The sequence below is a fragment of the Electrona antarctica genome (genome assembly GCF_951216825.1).
Source record: "Electrona antarctica genome assembly, chromosome: 23".
Lineage (NCBI taxonomy): Eukaryota > Metazoa > Chordata > Actinopteri > Myctophiformes > Myctophidae > Electrona > Electrona antarctica.
The window spans coordinates 38,593,291-38,617,654 of NC_136804.1; the positions used below are offsets into that span (position 1 = coordinate 38,593,291).

Consider the following 24,364-nt stretch of genomic DNA (forward strand, 5'->3'; position numbering starts at 1 on the left):
AGCAATAACAAAAGCATGGCATACATCACATATATAAAAAGTAGTTATGACTCAAGCGTAAACTAAGAATGTAACAGTGGAGTATCTATGTGAACTATACATACTATACTATATTATACATGTGTACTATAAAGTGCTATGACTACATAATAGAAATGCAATTCTAGAGCTGTCTACGTAACAAGCTATAAGTCTGTTTAAAAATATTATCTAAGTCTACATAAAGTGCTATCTAAGGTGGCTAGGCTAGGGCAAGTACTACAGGCCATGGTGGAGTCTGAAGAGGTGGGTTTTCAGACTTTTCAACTCAATGCCTAGTATAGCCTGTCTGTCTCTCCTTCACTATCAACTACATCACACTGCTTGTCAACTCAATGCCTAGTATAGCCTGTCTGTCCCTCCTTCACTATCAACTACATCACACTGCTTGTCAACTCAATGCCTAGTATAGCCTGTCTGTCCCTCCTTCACTATCAACTACATCACACTGCTTGTCAACTCAATGCCTAGTATAGCCTGTCTGTCCCTCCTTCACTATCAACTACATCACACTGCTTGTCAACTCAATGCCTAGTATAGCCTGTCTGTCTGTCCCTCCTTCACTATCAACTACCTCACACTGCTTTTCAACTCAATGCCTAGTATAGCCTGTCTGTCTCTCCTTCACTATCAACTACATCACTGCTTGTCAACTCAATGCCTAGTATAGCCTGTCTGTCTCTCCTTCACTATCAACTACCTCACACTGCTTTTCAACTCAATGCCTAGTATAGCCTGTCTGTCTCTCCTTCACTATCAACTACATCACACTGCTTTTCAACTCAATGCTAGCCCATTTAGACCTGAGGCCTGAAAAAATGTCTTCTAAATCCAGTTTTCTATGTCAGTCGTTCTCAAACATTTTCATGTCAAGGATCCCAAAAAATATCTGCATTTGGCCACCGACCATCATCTGAAAATATGTAGTTCCAGGGACCCCCCCCCCAGAAGTTAAAAACGAGTTAAAAACGTTCGCTCTGAAAGAATATATATTCAAACATTTGGACCACATTTTCACGATTTTTCAGAAATAGCAGACCTACAAGCTCGTAGCACGGCACTCGGTGCCACGCTACGAGCTTGCAGATCTGCTATTTGTCAATAGCTAAAGTACAACATAATGCTTAAAACACCAAAAGGGGTTCCCGCCCCAAAAAAGTGTAAAAGCTCTAGAGAATGAACCCGACCGTTTTGAGTCCCTTAATGGCGGAGATGTCCAGGAACGAAACGGCGCCAAAGTCCAGGATCAGACTGTGGATGTCCACCCTGGGGAGCTCCGAGGTCCATGTGGTCTGCACCGTACTGTGGATGTCCACTCTGGGGAGCTCCGAGGTCCATGTGGTCTGCACCGTACTGTGGATGTCCACCCTGGGGAGCTCCGAGGTCCATGTGGTCTGCACCGTCCGCACGTCCGAGTCCTTCACCTCGCTCTGGTCCATATTTGGTTAAACAGATTAAAACACAAAGAGCATCCAATACGTTAAACCCATTTAGACCTGAGGACGATTCTACCAAAATGTCTTCTAAATCCAGACAGTTTTCTGAAAAACCCACATGTTTCTGTCAGTCGTTCTCAAACATTTTCATGTCAAAAAGGACCCCCAAGATTATATGTAATTGGCCGCCAACCCCCATCTGAAAATACGTTGTTCCAGGGACCCCCCAGAAGGAAAGATTTGAGTTAAAAACGTTCGCTCTGAAATAATATATCCATATTCAAAGATTTGCACTACATTTTCACGATTTTTCAAAAATAGCAGACCTACAAGCTCGTAGCGCGCCACTCGGTGGCGCGCTACGAGCTTGTAGATCTGCTATTTTTCAATAGCTAAAGTAATGCTTAAAAGTTAAAACACCAAAATGGGTTCCCGGCCAAAATGGGGTTTAACACAATCCTCTTTGGTACTTAGTTAGGGAAAAGTTTAGCCAAATGTGTGACCAATCTGCAAAATAAACGCTTAACAAAACTGTAGCTTTCTTCACAAAGTGGCTATGGCCGTTTTTAGCCCAAGAGCAAAACAAATGCTTGCAATGGATGAATGAATCAGATGAATGATTCAGAATCATGAATAAAAACCCTAGTTTGACACGTCACATGATGACACGTCACATGATGACACGTCATGATGACACGTCACATGATGCATAGAGCAGAATGACAGGTACATTTTGTCTGCATATATAGGTTGTTAATTAAAGTGATAGTTCAGATTTTTTAACTTAAGCTGTATGAAATAGTTGCCATTAATATAGTGGTTGCAACTGTATTAATTGATTGCCCGAGTCCCGTGGTGGGAGTTCTGCTCTGGTTTTGGCGAAATATTAAGTAGTTCCGGTCATTTTGTGGGGGGCACAGGGGGCCACGCATTAAAAGTAAATTAATCCACAAAACTAACATCATTTGTATTGTTGACCTATTTCTAAAATATTAGTGCAACTTTCGTTCATTTTTTACCCCTCTATCACACGGAACTATGTTTTTTGTGTCCATATCACTACGCCCAAACAATAGTTCCATGTGATAGAGGGGTCTATCAACTAATCAAATGATCCCAGAGTGTGGCACGGCTGCAGCTCACCGCTCCAAGACATGGTCAAATGCGGAGAACAGATTTCACTGCACGGTAACGTGTGACAAATAGTACGACTTTGACTTAATCGTCACTTATGTTTTTTAACTGAATGCATGTAAGCAGCAGTGACATCATCACCGCCCTGTGGTCAGCAGTGACATCACCGCCCTGTGGTCAGCAGTGACATCACCGCCCTGTGGTCAGCAGTGACATCACCGCCCTGTGGTCAGCAGTGACATCACCGCCCTGTGGTCAGCAGTGACATCACCGCCCTGTGGTCAGCAGTGACATCACCGCCCTGTGGTCAGCAGTGACATCACCGCCCTGTGGTCAGCAGTGACATCACCACCCTGTGGTCAGCAGTGACATCACCGCCCTGTGGTCAGCAGTGACATCACCGCCCTGTGGTCAGCAGTGACATCACCGCCCTGTGGTCAGCAGTGACATCACCGCCCTGTGGTCAGCAGTGACATCACCGCCCTGTGGTCAGCAGTGACATCACCGCCCTGTGGTCAGCAGTGACATCATCACCACCCTGTGGTCAGCAGTGACATCACCGCCCTGTGGTTAGCAGTGACATCACCGCCCTGTGGTCAGCAGTGACATCACCGCCCTGTGGTCAGCAGTGACATCACCGCCCTGTGGTCAGCAGTGACATCACCGCCCTGTGGTCAGCAGTGACATCATCACCACCCTGTGGTCAGCAGTGACATCATCACCACCCTGTGGTCAGCAGTGACATCACCGCCCTGTGGTCAGCAGTGACATCACCACCCTGTGGTCAGCAGTGACATCACCGCCCTGTGGTCAGCAGTGACATCACCGCCCTGTGGTCTTCTCACCTCCGTAACGCGTGACCTCGTCTTCTCCAAGAGCTTCCCCGTTTTCCTGAGCGCCTTGTTCCTCTTCCTCAGAACTCGGAGAGGGTTGAACCCCACCTGAAACACAGAGAACGGAACCCCACCTGAAATAGGAACAGTCGACTAGTAAACTAGTCAACTAGTAAAAATGACTAGAAGTGAATGCCCTAACACACACACACACACACACACACACCCCCATCCACACACACACACACACACACACACACACACACACACACACACACACACACACACACACACACACACACACACACACACACACACACACACACACACACACACACACACACACACACACACACACACACACACACACACACACGTACAGCTTCTGAGAGCTTGTCCCTGAAGAAGTCGATGTTGGCAAAGAAGAGAGGCGAAGGTATCCTGAAGATCTTCACTCCTTTGGGTTCATACATCTGACAATGAGAACATGACATGGGTTCTATAGATCTGATAATAATGGATCACATACTGAGAACATGACATGGGTTCTATAGATCTGATAATAATGGATCACATACTGAGAACATGACATGGGTTCTATAGATCTGATAATAATGGAACACATACTGAGAACATGACATGGGTTCTATAGATCTGATAATAATGGAACACATACTGAGAACATGACATTGGGTTCTATAGATCTGATAATAATGGAACACATACTGAGAACATGACATGGGTTCTATAGATCTGATAATAATGGAACACATACTGAGAACATGACATGGGTTCTATAGATCTGATAATTATGGATCACATACTGAGAACATGACATGGGTTCTATAGATCTGATAATAATGGAACACATACTGAGAACATGACATGGGTTCTATAGATCTGATAATAATGGATCACATACTGAGAACATGACATGGGTTCTATAGATCTGATAATAATGGATCACATACTGAGAACATGACATGGGTTCTATAGATCTGATAATAATGGATCACATACTGAGAACATGACATGGGTTCTATAGATCTGATAATAATGGAACACATACTGAGAACATGACATGGGTTCTATAGATCTGATAATAATGGAACACATACTGAGAACATGACATGGGTTCTATAGATCTGATAATAATGGATCACATACTGAGAACATGACATGGGTTCTATAGATCTGATAATAATGGATCACATACTGAGAACATGACATGGGTTCTATAGATCTGATAATAATGGATCACATACTGAGAACATGACATGGGTTCTATAGATCTGATAATAATGGATCACATACTGAGAACATGACATGGGTTCTATAGATCTGATAATAATGGAACACATACTGAGAACATGACATGGGTTCTATAGATCTGATAATTATGGAACACATAATGATAACATGACATGGGTTCTATAGATCTGATAATTATGGATCACATACTGAGAACATGACATGGGTTCTATAGATCTGATAACAATGGATCACATACTGAGAACATGACATGGGTTCTATAGATCTGATAATAATGGATCACATACTGAGAACATGACATGGGTTCTATAGATCTGATAATAATGGATCACATACTGAGAACATGACATGGGTTCTATAGATCTGATAATAATGGATCACATACTGAGAACATGACATGGGTTCTATAGATCTGATAATAATGGATCACATACTGAGAACATGACATGGGTTCTATAGATCTGATAATAATGGAACACATACTGAGAACATGACATGGGTTCTATAGATCTGATAATTATGGAACACATACTGAGAACATGACATGGGTTCTATAGATCTGATAATTATGGAACACATAATGATAACATGACATGGGTTCTATAGATCTGATAATTATGGATCACATACTGAGAACATGACATGGGTTCTATAGATCTGATAATAATGGATCACATACTGAGAACATGACATGGGTTCTATAGATCTGATAACAATGGATCACATACTGAGAACATGACATGGGTTCTATAGATCTGATAATAATGGAACACATACTGAGAACATGACATGGGTTCTATAGATCTGATAATAATGGAACACATACTGAGTGAGAACATGACATGGGTTCTATAGATCTGATAATAATGGAACACATACTGAGTGAGAACATGACATGGGTTCTATAGATCTGATAATAATGGATCGCATACTGAGAACATGACATGGGTTCTATAGATCTGATAATAATGGATCGCATACTGAGAACATGACATGGGTTCTATAGATCTGATAATAATGGATCACATACTGAGAACATGACATGGGTTCTATAGATCTGATAATAATGGATCACATACTGAGAACATGACATGGGTTCTATAGATCTGATAATAATGGATCACATACTGAGAACATGACATGGGTTCTATAGATCTGATAATAATGGATCACATACTGAGAACATGACATGGGTTCTATAGATCTGATAATAATGGATCACATACTGAGAACATGACATGGGTTCTATAGATCTGATAATAATGGATCACATACTGAGAACATGACATGGGTTCTATAGATCTGATAATAATGGAACAGGGGGATGTTTACTTTCCTGAATGTTATACTACGACAGAGTACAGCATCTTAAATACTTCACTAAGATACCCATGTACCTGTCTAAATACTTCACTAAGATACACTATGATACCCATGTACCTGTCTAAATACTTCACTAAGATACACTATGATACCCATGTACCTGTCTAAATACTTCACTAAGATACCCATGTACCTGTCTAAATACTTCACTAAGATTCACTATGATACCCATGTACCCGTCTAAATACTTCACTATGATACCCATGTACCTGTCTAAATACTTCACTAAGATTCACTAAGATACCCATGTACCTGTCTAGATACTTCACTATGATACCCATGTACCCGTCTAAATACTTCACTATGATACCCATGTACCCGTCTAAATACTTCACTATGATACCCATGTACCCGTCTAAATACTTCACTATGATACCCATGTACCTGTCTAAATACTTCACTAAGATACACTATGATACCCATGTACCTGTCTAAATACTTCACTAAGATACACTATGATACCCATGTACCTGTCTAGATACTTCACTATGATACCCATGTACCCGTCTAAATACTTCACTATGATACCCATGTACCCGTCTAAATACTTCACTATGATACCCATGTACCTGTCTAAATACTTCACTAAGATACACTATGATACCCATGTACCTGTCTAAATACTTCACTAAGATACACTAAGATACCCATGTACCTGTCTAAATACTTCACTAAGATACACTATGATACCCATGTACCTGTCTAAATACTTCACTAAGATACCCATGTACCTGTCTAAATACTTCACTAAGATACCCATGTACCTGTCTAAATACTTCACTAAGATACCCATGTACCTGTCTAAATACTTCACTAAGATTCACTATGATACCCATGTACCTGTCTAAATACTTCACTAAGATACACTATGATACCCATGTACCTGTCTAAATACTTCACTAAGATACACTATGATACCCATGTACCTGTCTAAATACTTCACTAAGATACCCATGTACCTGTCTAAATACTTCACTAAGATACACTATGATACCCATGTACCCGTCTAAATACTTCACTAAGATACCCATGTACCTGTCTAAATACTTCACTAAGATTCACTATGATACCCATGTACCCGTCTAAATACTTCACTATGATACCCATGTACCTGTCTAAATACTTCACTAAGATTCACTAAGATACCCATGTACCTGTCTAGATACTTCACTATGATACCCATGTACCCGTCTAAATACTTCACTAAGATACACTATGATACCCATGTACCTGTCTAAATACTTCACTAAGATTCACTATGATACCCATGTACCTGTCTAAATACTTCACTAAGATACACTATGATACCCATGTACCTGTCTAAATACTTCACTAAGATACACTATGATACCCATGTACCTGTCTAAATACTTCACTAAGATACACTATGATACCCATGTACCTGTCTAAATACTTCACTAAGATACACTATGATACCCATGTACCTGTCTAAATACTTCACTAAGATTCACTATGATACCCATGTACCTGTCTAAATACTTCACTAAGATACACTATGATACCCATGTACCTGTCTAAATACTTCACTAAGATACACTATGATACCCATGTACCTGTCTAAATACTTCACTAAGATACCCATGTACCTGTCTAAATACTTCACTAAGATACACTATGATACCCATGTACCCGTCTAAATACTTCACTAAGATACCCATGTACCTGTCTAAATACTTCACTAAGATTCACTATGATACCCATGTACCCGTCTAAATACTTCACTATGATACCCATGTACCTGTCTAAATACTTCACTAAGATTCACTAAGATACCCATGTACCTGTCTAGATACTTCACTATGATACCCATGTACCCGTCTAAATACTTCACTATGATACCCATGTACCCGTCTAAATACTTCACTATGATACCCATGTACCCGTCTAAATACTTCACTATGATACCCATGTACCTGTCTAAATACTTCACTAAGATACACTATGATACCCATGTACCTGTCTAAATACTTCACTAAGATACACTATGATACCCATGTACCTGTCTAAATACTTCACTAAGATACACTATGATACCCATGTACCTGTCTAAATACTTCACTATGATACCCATGTACCCGTCTAAATACTTCACTATGATACCCATGTACCTGTCTAAATACTTCACTAAGATACACTATGATACCCATGTACCTGTCTAAATACTTCACTAAGATACACTATGATACCCATGTACCTGTCTAGATACTTCACTATGATACCCATGTACCCGTCTAAATACTTCACTATGATACCCATGTACCCGTCTAAATACTTCACTATGATACCCATGTACCTGTCTAAATACTTCACTAAGATACACTATGATACCCATGTACCTGTCTAAATACTTCACTAAGATACACTAAGATACCCATGTACCTGTCTAAATACTTCACTAAGATACACTATGATACCCATGTACCTGTCTAAATACTTCACTAAGATACCCATGTACCTGTCTAAATACTTCACTAAGATTCACTAAGATACCCATGTACCTGTCTAAATACTTCACTAAGATTCACTATGATACCCATGTACCTGTCTAAATACTTCACTAAGATACACTATGATACCCATGTACCTGTCTAAATACTTCACTAAGATTCACTAAGATACCCATGTACCTGTCTAAATACTTCACTAAGATACCCATGTACCTGTCTAAATACTTCACTAAGATTCACTATGATACCCATGTACCTGTCTAAATACTTCACTAAGATACACTATGATACCCATGTACCTGTCTAAATACTTCACTAAGATACCCATGTACCTGTCTAAATACTTCACTAAGATTCACTATGATACCCATGTACCTGTCTAAATACTTCACTAAGATTCACTATGATACCCATGTACCTGTCTAAATACTTCACTAAGATTCACTATGATACCCATGTACCTGTCTAAATACTTCACTAAGATTCACTAAGATACCCATGTACCTGTCTAAATACTTCACTAAGATTCACTATGATACCCATGTACCTGTCTAAATACTTCACTAAGATACACTATGATACCCATGTACCTGTCTAAATACTTCACTAAGATTCACTAAGATACCCATGTACCTGTCTAAATACTTCACTAAGATACCCATGTACCTGTCTAAATACTTCACTAAGATTCACTATGATACCCATGTACCTGTCTAAATACTTCACTAAGATACACTATGATACCCATGTACCTGTCTAAATACTTCACTAAGATACCCATGTACCTGTCTAAATACTTCACTAAGATTCACTATGATACCCATGTACCTGTCTAAATACTTCACTAAGATTCACTATGATACCCATGTACCTGTCTAAATACTTCACTAAGATTCACTATGATACCCATGTACCTGTCTAAATACTTCACTAAGATACACTATGATACCCATGTACCTGTCTAAATACTTCACTAAGATTCACTATGATACCCATGTACCTGTCTAAATACTTCACTAAGATACCCATGTACCTGTCTAAATACTTCACTAAGATTCACTAAGATACCCATGTACCTGTCTAAATACTTCACTAAGATACCCATGTACCTGTCTAAATACTTCACTAAGATTCACTAAGATACCCATGTACCTGTCTAAATACTTCACTAAGATTCACTATGATACCCATGTACCTGTCTAAATACTTCACTAAGATACCCATGTACCTGTCTAAATACTTCACTAAGATACCCATGTACCTGTCTAAATACTTCACTAAGATACCCATGTACCTGTCTAAATACTTCACTAAGATACCCATGTACCTGTCTAAATACTTCACTAAGATACCCATGTACCTGTCTAAATACTTCACTAAGATTCACTATGATACCCATGTACCTGTCTAAATACTTCACTAAGATACCCATGTACCTGTCTAAATACTTCACTAAGATTCACTATGATACCCATGTACCTGTCTAAATACTTCACTAAGATTCACTATGATACCCATGTACCTGTCTAAATACTTCACTAAGATACCCATGTACCTGTCTAAATACTTCACTAAGATTCACTATGATACCCATGTACCTGTCTAAATACTTCACTAAGATACCCATGTACCTGTCTAAATACTTCACTAAGATTCACTATGATACCCATGTACCTGTCTAAATACTTCACTAAGATACACTATGATACCCATGTACCTGTCTAAATACTTCACTAAGATTCACTATGATACCCATGTACCTGTCTAAATACTTCACTAAGATACCCATGTACCTGTCTAAATACTTCACTAAGATTCACTAAGATACCCATGTACCTGTCTAAATACTTCACTAAGATTCACTAAGATACCCATGTACCTGTCTAAATACTTCACTAAGATTCACTATGATACCCATGTACCTGTCTAAATACTTCACTAAGATACACTATGATACCCATGTACCTGTCTAAATACTTCACTAAGATTCACTATGATACCCATGTACCTGTCTAAATACTTCACTAAGATACCCATGTACCTGTCTAAATACTTCACTAAGATACCCATGTACCTGTCTAAATACTTCACTAAGATTCACTAAGATACCCATGTACCTGTCTAAATACTTCACTAAGATACCCATGTACCCGTCTAAATACTTCACTAAGATACCCATGTACCTGTCTAAATACTTCACTAAGATACCCATGTACCTGTCTAAATACTTCACTAAGATTCACTAAGATACCCATGTACCTGTCTAAATACTTCACTAAGATACCCATGTACCTGTCTAAATACTTCACTAAGATTCACTAAGATACCCATGTACCTGTCTAAATACTTCACTAAGATTCACTAAGATACCCATGTACCTGTCTAAATACTTCACTAAGATTCACTATGATACCCATGTACCTGTCTAAATACTTCACTAAGATACCCATGTACCTGTCTAAATACTTCACTAAGATTCACTATGATACCCATGTACCTGTCTAAATACTTCACTAAGATTCACTAAGATACCCATGTACCTGTCTAAATACTTCACTAAGATTCACTAAGATACCCATGTACCTGTCTAAATACTTCACTAAGATTCACTATGATACCCATGTACCTGTCTAAATACTTCACTAAGATTCACTATGATACCCATGTACCTGTCTAAATACTTCACTAAGATTCACTAAGATACCCATGTACCTGTCTAAATACTTCACTAAGATTCACTAAGATACCCATGTACCTGTCTAAATACTTCACTAAGATTCACTAAGATACCCATGTACCTGTCTAAATACTTCACTAAGATACCCATGTACCTGTCTAAATACTTCACTAAGATTCACTATGATACCCATGTACCTGTCTAAATACTTCACTAAGATTCACTAAGATACCCATGTACCTGTCTAAATACTTCACTAAGATTCACTAAGATACCCATGTACCTGTCTAAATACTTCACTAAGATTCACTAAGATACCCATGTACCTGTCTAAATACTTCACTAAGATACCCATGTACCCGTCTAAATACTTCACTAAGATACCCATGTACCTGTCTAAATACTTCACTAAGATACCCATGTACCTGTCTAAATACTTCACTAAGATTCACTAAGATACCCATGTACCTGTCTAAATACTTCACTAAGATACCCATGTACCTGTCTAAATACTTCACTAAGATTCACTAAGATACCCATGTACCTGTCTAAATACTTCACTAAGATTCACTAAGATACCCATGTACCTGTCTAAATACTTCACTAAGATTCACTATGATACCCATGTACCTGTCTAAATACTTCACTAAGATACCCATGTACCTGTCTAAATACTTCACTAAGATTCACTATGATACCCATGTACCTGTCTAAATACTTCACTAAGATTCACTAAGATACCCATGTACCTGTCTAAATACTTCACTAAGATTCACTAAGATACCCATGTACCTGTCTAAATACTTCACTAAGATTCACTATGATACCCATGTACCTGTCTAAATACTTCACTAAGATTCACTATGATACCCATGTACCTGTCTAAATACTTCACTAAGATTCACTAAGATACCCATGTACCTGTCTAAATACTTCACTAAGATTCACTATGATACCCATGTACCTGTCTAAATACTTCACTAAGATTCACTAAGATACCCATGTACCTGTCTAAATACTTCACTAAGATTCACTAAGATACCCATGTACCTGTCTAAATACTTCACTAAGATTCACTAAGATACCCATGTACCTGTCTAAATACTTCACTAAGATACCCATGTACCTGTCTAAATACTTCACTAAGATTCACTATGATACCCATGTACCTGTCTAAATACTTCACTAAGATTCACTAAGATACCCATGTACCTGTCTAAATACTTCACTAAGATTCACTAAGATACCCATGTACCTGTCTAAATACTTCACTAAGATTCACTAAGATACCCATGTACCTGTCTAAATACTTCACTAAGATACCCATGTACCCGTCTAAATACTTCACTAAGATACCCATGTACCTGTCTAAATACTTCACTAAGATACCCATGTACCTGTCTAAATACTTCACTAAGATTCACTAAGATACCCATGTACCTGTCTAAATACTTCACTAAGATACCCATGTACCTGTCTAAATACTTCACTAAGATTCACTAAGATACCCATGTACCTGTCTAAATACTTCACTAAGATTCACTAAGATACCCATGTACCTGTCTAAATACTTCACTAAGATTCACTATGATACCCATGTACCTGTCTAAATACTTCACTAAGATACCCATGTACCTGTCTAAATACTTCACTAAGATTCACTATGATACCCATGTACCTGTCTAAATACTTCACTAAGATTCACTAAGATACCCATGTACCTGTCTAAATACTTCACTAAGATTCACTAAGATACCCATGTACCTGTCTAAATACTTCACTAAGATTCACTATGATACCCATGTACCTGTCTAAATACTTCACTAAGATTCACTATGATACCCATGTACCTGTCTAAATACTTCACTAAGATTCACTAAGATACCCATGTACCTGTCTAAATACTTCACTAAGATTCACTAAGATACCCATGTACCTGTCTAAATACTTCACTAAGATACCCATGTACCTGTCTAAATACTTCACTAAGATTCACTATGATACCCATGTACCTGTCTAAATACTTCACTAAGATTCACTAAGATACCCATGTACCTGTCTAAATACTTCACTAAGATTCACTAAGATACCCATGTACCTGTCTAAATACTTCACTAAGATACACTATGATACCCATGTACCTGTCTAAATACTTCACTAAGATTCACTAAGATACCCATGTACCTGTCTAAATACTTCACTAAGATACCCATGTACCTGTCTAAATACTTCACTAAGATTCACTAAGATACCCATGTACCTGTCTAAATACTTCACTATGATACCCATGTACCTGTCTAAATACTTCACTAAGATTCACTAAGATACCCATGTACCTGTCTAAATACTTCACTAAGATACCCATGTACCTGTCTAAATACTTCACTAAGATTCACTAAGATACCCATGTACCTGTCTAAATACTTCACTAAGATACCCATGTACCTGTCTAAATACTTCACTAAGATACCCATGTACCTGTCTAAATACTTCACTAAGATTCACTATGATACCCATGTACCTGTCTAAATACTTCACTAAGATTCACTAAGATACCCATGTACCTGTCTAAATACTTCACTAAGATACCCATGTACCTGTCTAAATACTTCACTAAGATTCACTATGATACCCATGTACCTGTCTAAATACTTCACTAAGATTCACTATGATACCCATGTACCTGTCTAAATACTTCACTAAGATTCACTAAGATACCCATGTACCTGTCTAAATACTTCACTAAGATTCACTAAGATACCCATGTACCTGTCTAAATACTTCACTAAGATTCACTAAGATACCCATGTACCTGTCTAAATACTTCACTAAGATTCACTAAGATACCCATGTACCTGTCTAAATACTTCACTAAGATACACTATGATACCCATGTACCTGTCTAAATACTTCACTAAGATACCCATGTACCTGTCTAAATACTTCACTAAGATTCACTATGATACCCATGTACCTGTCTAAATACTTCACTAAGATTCACTATGATACCCATGTACCTGTCTAAATACTTCACTAAGATTCACTAAGATACCCATGTACCTGTCTAAATACTTCACTAAGATACCCATGTACCTGTCTAAATACTTCACTAAGATTCACTATGATACCCATGTACCTGTCTAAATACTTCACTAAGATTCACTATGATACCCATGTACCTGTCTAAATACTTCACTAAGATACCCATGTACCTGTCTAAATACTTCACTAAGATACCCATGTACCTGTCTAAATACTTCACTAAGATTCACTAAGATACCCATGTACCTGTCTAAATACTTCACTAAGATTCACTAAGATACCCATGTACCTGTCTAAATACTTCACTAAGATTCACTAAGATACCCATGTACCTGTCTAAATACTTCACTAAGATACACTATGATACCCATGTACCTGTCTAAATACTTCACTAAGATTCACTATGATACCCATGTACCCGTCTAAATACTTCACTAAGATACCCATGTACCTGTCTAAATACTTCACTAAGATACCCATGTACCTGTCTAAATACTTCACTAAGATTCACTAAGATACCCATGTACCTGTCTAAATACTTCACTAAGATTCACTAAGATACCCATGTACCTGTCTAAATACTTCACTAAGATTCACTAAGATACCCATGTACCTGTCTAAATACTTCACTAAGATACCCATGTACCTGTCTAAATACTTCACTAAGATACCCATGTACCTGTCTAAATACTTCACTAAGATACCCATGTACCTGTCTAAATACTTCACTAAGATTCACTAAGATACCCATGTACCTGTCTAAATACTTCACTAAGATTCACTAAGATACCCATGTACCTGTCTAAATACTTCACTAAGATACCCATGTACCTGTCTAAATACTTCACTAAGATACCCATGTACCCGTCTAAATACTTCACTAAGATTCACTATGATACCCATGTACCCGCCTAAATACTTCACTAAGATTCACTAAGATACCCATGTACCTGTCTAAATACTTCACTAAGATTCACTAAGATACCCATGTACCTGTCTAAATACTTCACTAAGATACCCATGTACCCGTCTAAATACTTCACTAAGATTCACTATGATACCCATGTACCTGTCTAAATACTTCACTAAGATACCCATGTACCTGTCTAAATACTTCACTAAGATTCACTAAGATACCCATGTACCTGTCTAAATACTTCACTAAGATACCCATGTACCTGTCTAAATACTTCACTATGATACCCATGTACCTGTCTAAATACTTCACTAAGATACCCATGTACCTGTCTAAATACTTCACTATGATACCCATGTACCTGTCTAAATACTTCACTAAGATACCCATGTACCCGTCTAAATACTTCACTAAGATTCACTATGATACCCATGTACCCGCCTAAATACTTCACTAAGATTCACTAAGATACCCATGTACCTGTCTAAATACTTCACTAAGATTCACTAAGATACCCATGTACCTGTCTAAATACTTCACTAAGATTCACTAAGATACCCATGTACCTGTCTAAATACTAAGTCCACAGACTCCACACCCACAACACCAGAGGGAGTTCAACAAACCATGTGCAACCCAGATTTGGCACAAACAAGAGACTAAATTAATTTCGCTCCTATGCCACCTGACCATTTGGAACGCCCTTCAACAGTACTTTGTACTACTAGGACTTATGTTAAAAAAATATGTTAAAAAAAAAAAAAAAAAGTTTAATGAACATTTTATGCAAATTTATAATAATTATTAAAATAATAATAATAAATTAATAATTTACATTCGGTGGATATCTTTCACAATAATACATAATACATGTTCTAGACATTCTAATGATCACACAAATATATGTATTACATGCATTTTAGTTACTTTTATCAGGGTTAAAGATTAAAGGTCATAGGTCAATTTTGATTAGAAATTGCACTGAGTCCAGAGATTTTGAAGTTGTGTAAATTTGTGCCTCTGTGGGGGGTATTTATATGCAAATATCATGACCAATGGCATTGCAAGACTAAACAATGAACATCAATGTTGATGTTTAGGTGAAAAAAGAATAGAAAAAAAAAAAAAGAATTAAGTGATTAATTAAAATAAAAATGTTACCGAGAAGCATCGCTGGGTCTTACAGGGTTAAGACCTGTGAATCCCTTGACTCCTTCAAAACCACTCTCAAAGGGCACCTACGGACGGCTGCAATTCAAAACTGTGTTGTTTGTTTGGTGAAATGATTAAGAAATATATAGTTTTGCTTTGGATCAGTTTTTTTTTTATTTTTATTTATGTTAGGAAGGGACTAGTGGACAAGAGATCCAGTATAAGTCATTTTACACTTGGTTGCATGCATACATGAAAATAGCAGATCTACAAGCTCAGCTACAAGCTCAGCTTGTGAGCTTGTAGATCGGCTATTTTCAGCAAGTGTTTAAACAGTCATTACGACGACATCAAGGCCCGCCAAAATACATTTTAGTCGACTAAATCAACTGTATATTTAGTCGACTAAAATCTTATGATATTTGAAGAAATTACTAAAACTAAAATCAAAATTTGCTGCCAAAAACAACACTGAGTAAAAGGCCTATTCATAGTGCAGTGTTAGGTGATGGTGGTGAGGTGACCATGGTTTCGGAGGTCACCTCACCATCGTTTCGGAGGTCACCTCACCACCCTAAAACTGGAGTAGGCTATAAACAGGCCTTTAGGAGGTCACCTCACCACCCTACAACTGGAGTAGGCTATAAACAGGCCTTTAGGAGGTCACCTCACCACCCTAAAACTGGAGTAGGCTATAAACAGGCCTTTAGGAGGTCACCTCACCACCCTAAAACTGGAGTAGGCTATAAACAGGCCTTTAGGAGGTCACCTCGCCACCCTAAAACTGGAGTAGGCTATAAACAGGCCTTTAGGAGGTCACCTCGCCACCCTAAAACTGGAGTAGGCTATAAACAGGCCTTTAGGAGGTCACCTCACCACCCTAAAACTGGAGTAGGCTATAAACAGGCCTTTAGGAGGTCACCTCACCACCCTAAAACTGGAGTAGGCTATAAACAGGCCTTTAGGAGGTCACCTCACCACCCTAAAACTGGAGTAGGCTATAAACAGGCCTTTAGGAGGTCACCTCACCACCCTAAAACTGGAGTAGGCTATAAACAGGCCTTTAGGAGGTCACCTCACCACCCTAAAACTGGAGTAGGCTATAAACAGGCCTTTAGGCTTTAAGGGCCTTGCAGACCTGTGTTGATCCAGACAACAACGCCTGCGTTTCTTGCTTCACATTTGCAAGGCCCTTTAGGCTGTGAATTGTCTTGTGCTTCAGGTGTCATTGAAGTCTCATGGACAAGTGGTGTCATGGTGTTTTTTACTGGTACCACAGCGTTTGAATGACGCGCGCATTGGCATGCACACAGAACAGCTGACATAGCCTAAGCCTATTGTTAAATAGTGTATATAAACAGTTAAAGCTGTCCTGTTGTTATGCAAAGTAGTGGCCATTGGATTCGGCACGGTGTGAAAATAGGGGGTGGGGTGCGTCTTGGACAGTCTGGTGAGTGGTGGTGACGCAGGGTTGATTAGGAGAGTCTGGTGAGTGGTGGTGACGCGGGGTTGATTAGGAGAGTCTGGTGAGTGGTGGTGACGCGGGGTTGATTAGGAGAGTCTGGTGAGTGGTGGTGACGCGGGGTTGATTAGGAGAGTCTGGTGAGTGGTGGTGACGCAGGGTTGATTAGGAGCTGGTGAGTGGTGGTGACGCAGGGTTGATTAGGAGCTGTCTGGTGAGTGGTGGTGACGCGGGGTTGATTAGGAGTCTGGTGAGTGGTGGTGACGCGGGGTTGATTAGGAGCTGTCTGGTGAGTGGTGGTGACGCAGGGTTGATTAGGAGCTGTCTGGTGAGTGGTGGTGACGCAGGGTTGATTAGGAGCTGTCTGGTGAGTGGTGGTGACGCGGGGTTGATTAGGAGCTGTCTGGTGAGTGGTGGTGACGCGGGGTTGATTAGGAGCTGTCTGGTGAGTGGTGGTGACGCAGGGTTGATTAGGAGCTGTCTGGTGAGTGGTGGTGACGCGGGGTTGATTAGGAGCTGTCTGGTGAGTGGTGGTGACGCGGGGTTGATTAGGAGCTGTCTGGTGAGTGGTGGTGACGCAGGGTTGATTAGGAGCTGTCTGGTGAGTGGTGGTGACGCAGGGTTGATTAGGAGCTGGTGAGTGGTGGTGACGCGGGGTTGATTAGGAGAGTCTGGTGAGTGGTGGTGACGCGGGGTTGATTAGGAGGTCTGGTGAGTGGTGGTGACGCGGGGTTGATTAGGAGTCTGGTGAGTGGTGGTGACGCGGGGTTGATTAGGAGCTGTCTGGTGAGTGGTGGTGACGCAGGGTTGATTAGGAGCTGTCTGGTGAGTGGTGGTGACGCAGGGTTGATTAGGAGCTGTCTGGTGAGTGGTGGTGACGCGGGGTTGATTAGGAGCTGGTGAGTGGTGGTGACGCGGGGTTGATTAGGAGCTGGTGAGTGGTGGTGACGCGGGGTTGATTAGGAGCTGGTGAGTGGTGGTGACGCAGGGTTGATTAGGAGTCTGGTGAGTGGTGGTGACGCAGGGTTGATTAGGAGTCTGGTGAGTGGTGGTGACGCGGGGTTGATTAGGAGTCTGGTGAGTGGTGGTGACGCAGGGTTGATTAGGAGTCTGGTGAGTGGTGGTGACGCAGGGTTGATTAGGAGCTGGTGAGTGGTGGTGACGCGGGGTTGATTAGGAGCTGGTGAGTGGTGGTGACGCGGGGTTGATTAGGAGCTGGTGAGTGGTGGTGACGCAGGGTTGATTAGGAGCTGGTGAGTGGTGGTGACGCGGGGTTGATTAGGAGAGTCTGGTGAGTGGTGGTGACGCGGGGTTGATTAGGAGTCTGGTGAGTGGTGGTGACGCGGGGTTGATTAGGAGTCTGGTGAGTGGTGGTGACGCAGGGTTGATTAGGAGTCTGGTGAGTGGTGGTGACGCGGGGTTGATTAGGAGCTCAGTCTGGTGAGTGGTGGTGACGCAGGGTTGATTAGGAGCTGGTGAGTGGTGGTGACGCGGGGTTGATTAGGAGAGTCTGGTGAGTGGTGGTGACGCGGGGTTGATTAGGAGCTGGTGAGTGGTGGTGACGCAGGGTTGATTAGGAGTCTGGTGAGTGGTGGTGACGCAGGGTTGATTAGGAGTCTGGTGAGTGGTGGTGACGCGGGGTTGATTAGGAGCTCAGTCTGGTGAGTGGTGGTGACGCAGGGTTGATTAGGAGACAGTCTGGTGAGTGGTGGTGACGCGGGGTTGATTAGGAGAGTCTGGTGAGTGGTGGTGACGCAAGGTTGATTAGGAGCTGGTGAGTGGTGGTGACGCGGGGTTGATTAGGAGTCTGGTGAGTGGTGGTGACGCAGGGTTGATTAGGAGCTGGTGAGTGGTGGTGACGCAAGGTTGATTAGGAGCTGGTGAGTGGTGGTGACGCAGGGTTGATTAGGAGTCTGGTGAGTGGTGGTGACGCAAGGTTGATTAGGAGCTGGTGAGTGGTGGTGACGCAAGGTTGATTAGGAGTCTGGTGAGTGGTGGTGACGCAGGGTTGATTAGGAGTCTGGTGAGTGGTGGTGACGCAGGGTTGATTAGGAGTCTGGTGAGTGGTGGTGACGCGGGGTTGATTAGGAGCTCAGTCTGGTGAGTGGTGGTGACGCAGGGTTGATTAGGAGACAGTCTGGTGAGTGGTGGTGACGCGGGGTTGATTAGGAGACAGTCTGGTGAGTGGTGGTGACGCAGGGTTGATTAGGAGACAGTCTGGTGAGTGGTGGTGACGCGGGGTTGATTAGGAGAGTCTGGTGAGTGGTGGTGACGCGGGGTTGATTAGGAGAGTCTGGTGAGTGGTGGTGACGCAAGGTTGATTAGGAGAGTCTGGTGAGTGGTGGTGACGCAGGGTTGATTAGGAGGAGTGGTGGTGACGCGGGGTTGATTAGGAGCTGTCTGGTGAGTGGTGGTGACGCGGGGTTGATTAGGAGCTGTCTGGTGAGTGGTGGTGACGCAGGGTTGATTAGGAGGAGTGGTGGTGACGCGGGGTTGATTAGGAGCTGTCTGGTGAGTGGTGGTGACGCGGGGTTGATTAGGAGCTGTCTGGTGAGTGGTGGTGACGCAGGGTTGATTAGGAGAGTCTGGTGAGTGGTGGTGACGCGGGGTTGATTAGGAGAGTCTGGTGAGTGGTGGTGACGCGGGGTTGATTAGGAGAGTCTGGTGAGTGGTGGTGACGCGGGGTTGATTAGGAGAGTCTGGTGAGTGGTGGTGACGCAGGGTTGATTAGGAGCTGGTGAGTGGTGGTGACGCAGGGTTGATTAGGAGCTGTCTGGTGAGTGGTGGTGACGCGGGGTTGATTAGGAGTCTGGTGAGTGGTGGTGACGCGGGGTTGATTAGGAGCTGTCTGGTGAGTGGTGGTGACGCAGGGTTGATTAGGAGCTGTCTGGTGAGTGGTGGTGACGCAGGGTTGATTAGGAGCTGTCTGGTGAGTGGTGGTGACGCGGGGTTGATTAGGAGCTGTCTGGTGAGTGGTGGTGACGCGGGGTTGATTAGGAGCTGTCTGGTGAGTGGTGGTGACGCAGGGTTGATTAGGAGCTGTCTGGTGAGTGGTGGTGACGCGGGGTTGATTAGGAGCTGTCTGGTGAGTGGTGGTGACGCGGGGTTGATTAGGAGCTGTCTGGTGAGTGGTGGTGACGCAGGGTTGATTAGGAGCTGTCTGGTGAGTGGTGGTGACGCAGGGTTGATTAGGAGCTGGTGAGTGGTGGTGACGCTGGGTTGATTAGGAGAGTCTGGTGAGTGGTGGTGACGCGGGGTTGATTAGGAGGTCTGGTGAGTGGTGGTGACGCGGGGTTGATTAGGAGTCTGGTGAGTGGTGGTGACGCGGGGTTGATTAGGAGCTGTCTGGTGAGTGGTGGTGACGCAGGGTTGATTAGGAGCTGTCTGGTGAGTGGTGGTGACGCAGGGTTGATTAGGAGCTGTCTGGTGAGTGGTGGTGACGCGGGGTTGATTAGGAGCTGGTGAGTGGTGGTGACGCGGGGTTGATTAGGAGCTGGTGAGTGGTGGTGACGCGGGGTTGATTAGGAGCTGGTGAGTGGTGGTGACGCAGGGTTGATTAGGAGTCTGGTGAGTGGTGGTGACGCAGGGTTGATTAGGAGTCTGGTGAGTGGTGGTGACGCGGGGTTGATTAGGAGTCTGGTGAGTGGTGGTGACGCAGGGTTGATTAGGAGTCTGGTGAGTGGTGGTGACGCAGGGTTGATTAGGAGCTGGTGAGTGGTGGTGACGCGGGGTTGATTAGGAGCTGGTGAGTGGTGGTGACGCGGGGTTGATTAGGAGCTGGTGAGTGGTGGTGACGCAGGGTTGATTAGGAGCTGGTGAGTGGTGGTGACGCGGGGTTGATTAGGAGAGTCTGGTGAGTGGTGGTGACGCGGGGTTGATTAGGAGTCTGGTGAGTGGTGGTGACGCGGGGTTGATTAGGAGTCTGGTGAGTGGTGGTGACGCAGGGTTGATTAGGAGTCTGGTGAGTGGTGGTGACGCGGGGTTGATTAGGAGCTCAGTCTGGTGAGTGGTGGTGACGCAGGGTTGATTAGGAGCTGGTGAGTGGTGGTGACGCGGGGTTGATTAGGAGAGTCTGGTGAGTGGTGGTGACGCGGGGTTGATTAGGAGAGTCTGGTGAGTGGTGGTGACGCGGGGTTGATTAGGAGCTGGTGAGTGGTGGTGACGCAGGGTTGATTAGGAGTCTGGTGAGTGGTGGTGACGCAGGGTTGATTAGGAGTCTGGTGAGTGGTGGTGACGCGGGGTTGATTAGGAGCTCAGTCTGGTGAGTGGTGGTGACGCAGGGTTGATTAGGAGACAGTCTGGTGAGTGGTGGTGACGCGGGGTTGATTAGGAGAGTCTGGTGAGTGGTGGTGACGCGGGGTTGATTAGGAGTCTGGTGAGTGGTGGTGACGCAGGGTTGATTAGGAGTCTGGTGAGTGGTGGTGACGCAGGGTTGATTAGGAGTCTGGTGAGTGGTGGTGACGCGGGGTTGATTAGGAGCTCAGTCTGGTGAGTGGTGGTGACGCAGGGTTGATTAGGAGACAGTCTGGTGAGTGGTGGTGACGCGGGGTTGATTAGGAGACAGTCTGGTGAGTGGTGGTGACGCAGGGTTGATTAGGAGACAGTCTGGTGAGTGGTGGTGACGCGGGGTTGATTAGGAGAGTCTGGTGAGTGGTGGTGACGCGGGGTTGATTAGGAGAGTCTGGTGAGTGGTGGTGACGCAAGGTTGATTAGGAGAGTCTGGTGAGTGGTGGTGACGCAGGGTTGATTAGGAGGAGTGGTGGTGACGCGGGGTTGATTAGGAGCTGTCTGGTGAGTGGTGGTGACGCGGGGTTGATTAGGAGCTGTCTGGTGAGTGGTGGTGACGCAGGGTTGATTAGGAGGAGTGGTGGTGACGCGGGGTTGATTAGGAGCTGTCTGGTGAGTGGTGGTGACGCGGGGTTGATTAGGAGCTGTCTGGTGAGTGGTGGTGACGCGGGGTTGATTAGGAGCTGTCTGGTGAGTGGTGGTGACGCGGGGTTGATTAGGAGAGTCTGGTGAGTGGTGGTGACGCAGGGTTGATTAGGAGGAGTGGTGGTGACGCGGGGTTGATTAGGAGCTGTCTGGTGAGTGGTGGTGACGCGGGGTTGATTAGGAGCTGGTGAGTGGTGGTGACGCGGGGTTGATTAGGAGTCTGGTGAGTGGTGGTGACGCAGGGTTGATTAGGAGTCTGGTGAGTGGTGGTGACGCAGGGTTGATTAGGAGTCTGGTGAGTGGTGGTGACGCAGGGTTGATTAGGAGCTGGTGAGTGGTGGTGATGCGGGGTTGATTAGGAGCTGGTGAGTGGTGGTGACGCGGGGTTGATTAGGAGCTGGTGAGTGGTGGTGACGCAGGGTTGATTAGGAGCTGGTGAGTGGTGGTGACGCGGGGTTGATTAGGAGAGTCTGGTGAGTGGTGGTGACGCGGGGTTGATTAGGAGTCTGGTGAGTGGTGGTGACGCAGGGTTGATTAGGAGTCTGGTGAGTGGTGGTGACGCGGGGTTGATTAGGAGTCTGGTGAGTGGTGGTTACGCAGGGTTGATTAGGAGTCTGGTGAGTGGTGGTGACGCGGGGTTGATTAGGAGTCTGGTGAGTGGTGGTGACGCAGGGTTGATTAGGAGCTGGTGAGTGGTGGTGACGCGGGGTTGATTAGGAGAGTCTGGTGAGTGGTGGTGACGCGGGGTTGATTAGGAGCTGGTGAGTGGTGGTGACGCAGGGTTGATTAGGAGTCTGGTGAGTGGTGGTGACGCAGGGTTGATTAGGAGTCTGGTGAGTGGTGGTGACGCGGGGTTGATTAGGAGAGTCTGGTGAGTGGTGGTGACGCAGGGTTGATTAGGAGCTGGTGAGTGGTGGTGACGCGGGGTTGATTAGGAGCTGGTGAGTGGTGGTGACGCAGGGTTGATTAGGAGCTGGTGAGTGGTGGTGACGCGGGGTTGATTAGGAGAGTCTGGTGAGTGGTGGTGACGCGGGGTTGATTAGGAGTCTGGTGAGTGGTGGTGACGCAGGGTTGATTAGGAGTCTGGTGAGTGGTGGTGACGCGGGGTTGATTAGGAGTCTGGTGAGTGGTGGTGACGCAGGGTTGATTAGGAGTCTGGTGAGTGGTGGTGACGCGGGGTTGATTAGGAGAGTCTGGTGAGTGGTGGTGACGCAGGGTTGATTAGGAGCTCAGTCTGGTGAGTGGTGGTGACGCAGGGTTGATTAGGAGCTCAGTCTGGTGAGTGGTGGTGACGCGGGGTTGATTAGGAGAGTCTGGTGAGTGGTGGTGACGCGGGGTTGATTAGGAGCTGGTGAGTGGTGGTGACGCAGGGTTGATTAGGAGTCTGGTGAGTGGTGGTGACGCAGGGTTGATTAGGAGTCTGGTGAGTGGTGGTGACGCGGGGTTGATTAGGAGCTCAGTCTGGTGAGTGGTGGTGACGCAGGGTTGATTAGGAGACAGTCTGGTGAGTGGTGGTGACGCAGGGTTGATTAGGAGACAGTCTGGTGAGTGGTGGTGACGCGGGGTTGATTAGGAGAGTCTGGTGAGTGGTGGTGACGCGGGGTTGATTAGGAGAGTC

General features: G+C 43.5%; 1 protein-coding gene and 1 long non-coding RNA gene across 2 annotated transcripts in view; one reads left to right on the forward strand and one right to left on the reverse strand.

Annotated features, from left to right (window-relative positions):
• Positions 1–24,364, forward strand: part of LOC306916647 — a 571,903-nt gene that overhangs the window by 296,389 nt on the left and 251,150 nt on the right. The gene's annotated exons all lie outside the window — the stretch shown is intronic.
• Positions 1–24,364, reverse strand: part of LOC306916320 (chloride anion exchanger-like) — a gene marked incomplete at its 5' end in the record, with an annotated part of 56,510 nt that overhangs the window by 7,863 nt on the left and 24,283 nt on the right. Inside the window, 3 exons of the mRNA XM_079494154.1 lie at positions 1,227–1,469; positions 3,455–3,550; positions 3,823–3,915. Of these exons, the coding sequence (XP_079350280.1) occupies positions 1,227–1,469; positions 3,455–3,550; positions 3,823–3,915 (432 nt within the window). The remainder of the gene's footprint in view (positions 1–1,226; positions 1,470–3,454; positions 3,551–3,822; positions 3,916–24,364) is intronic.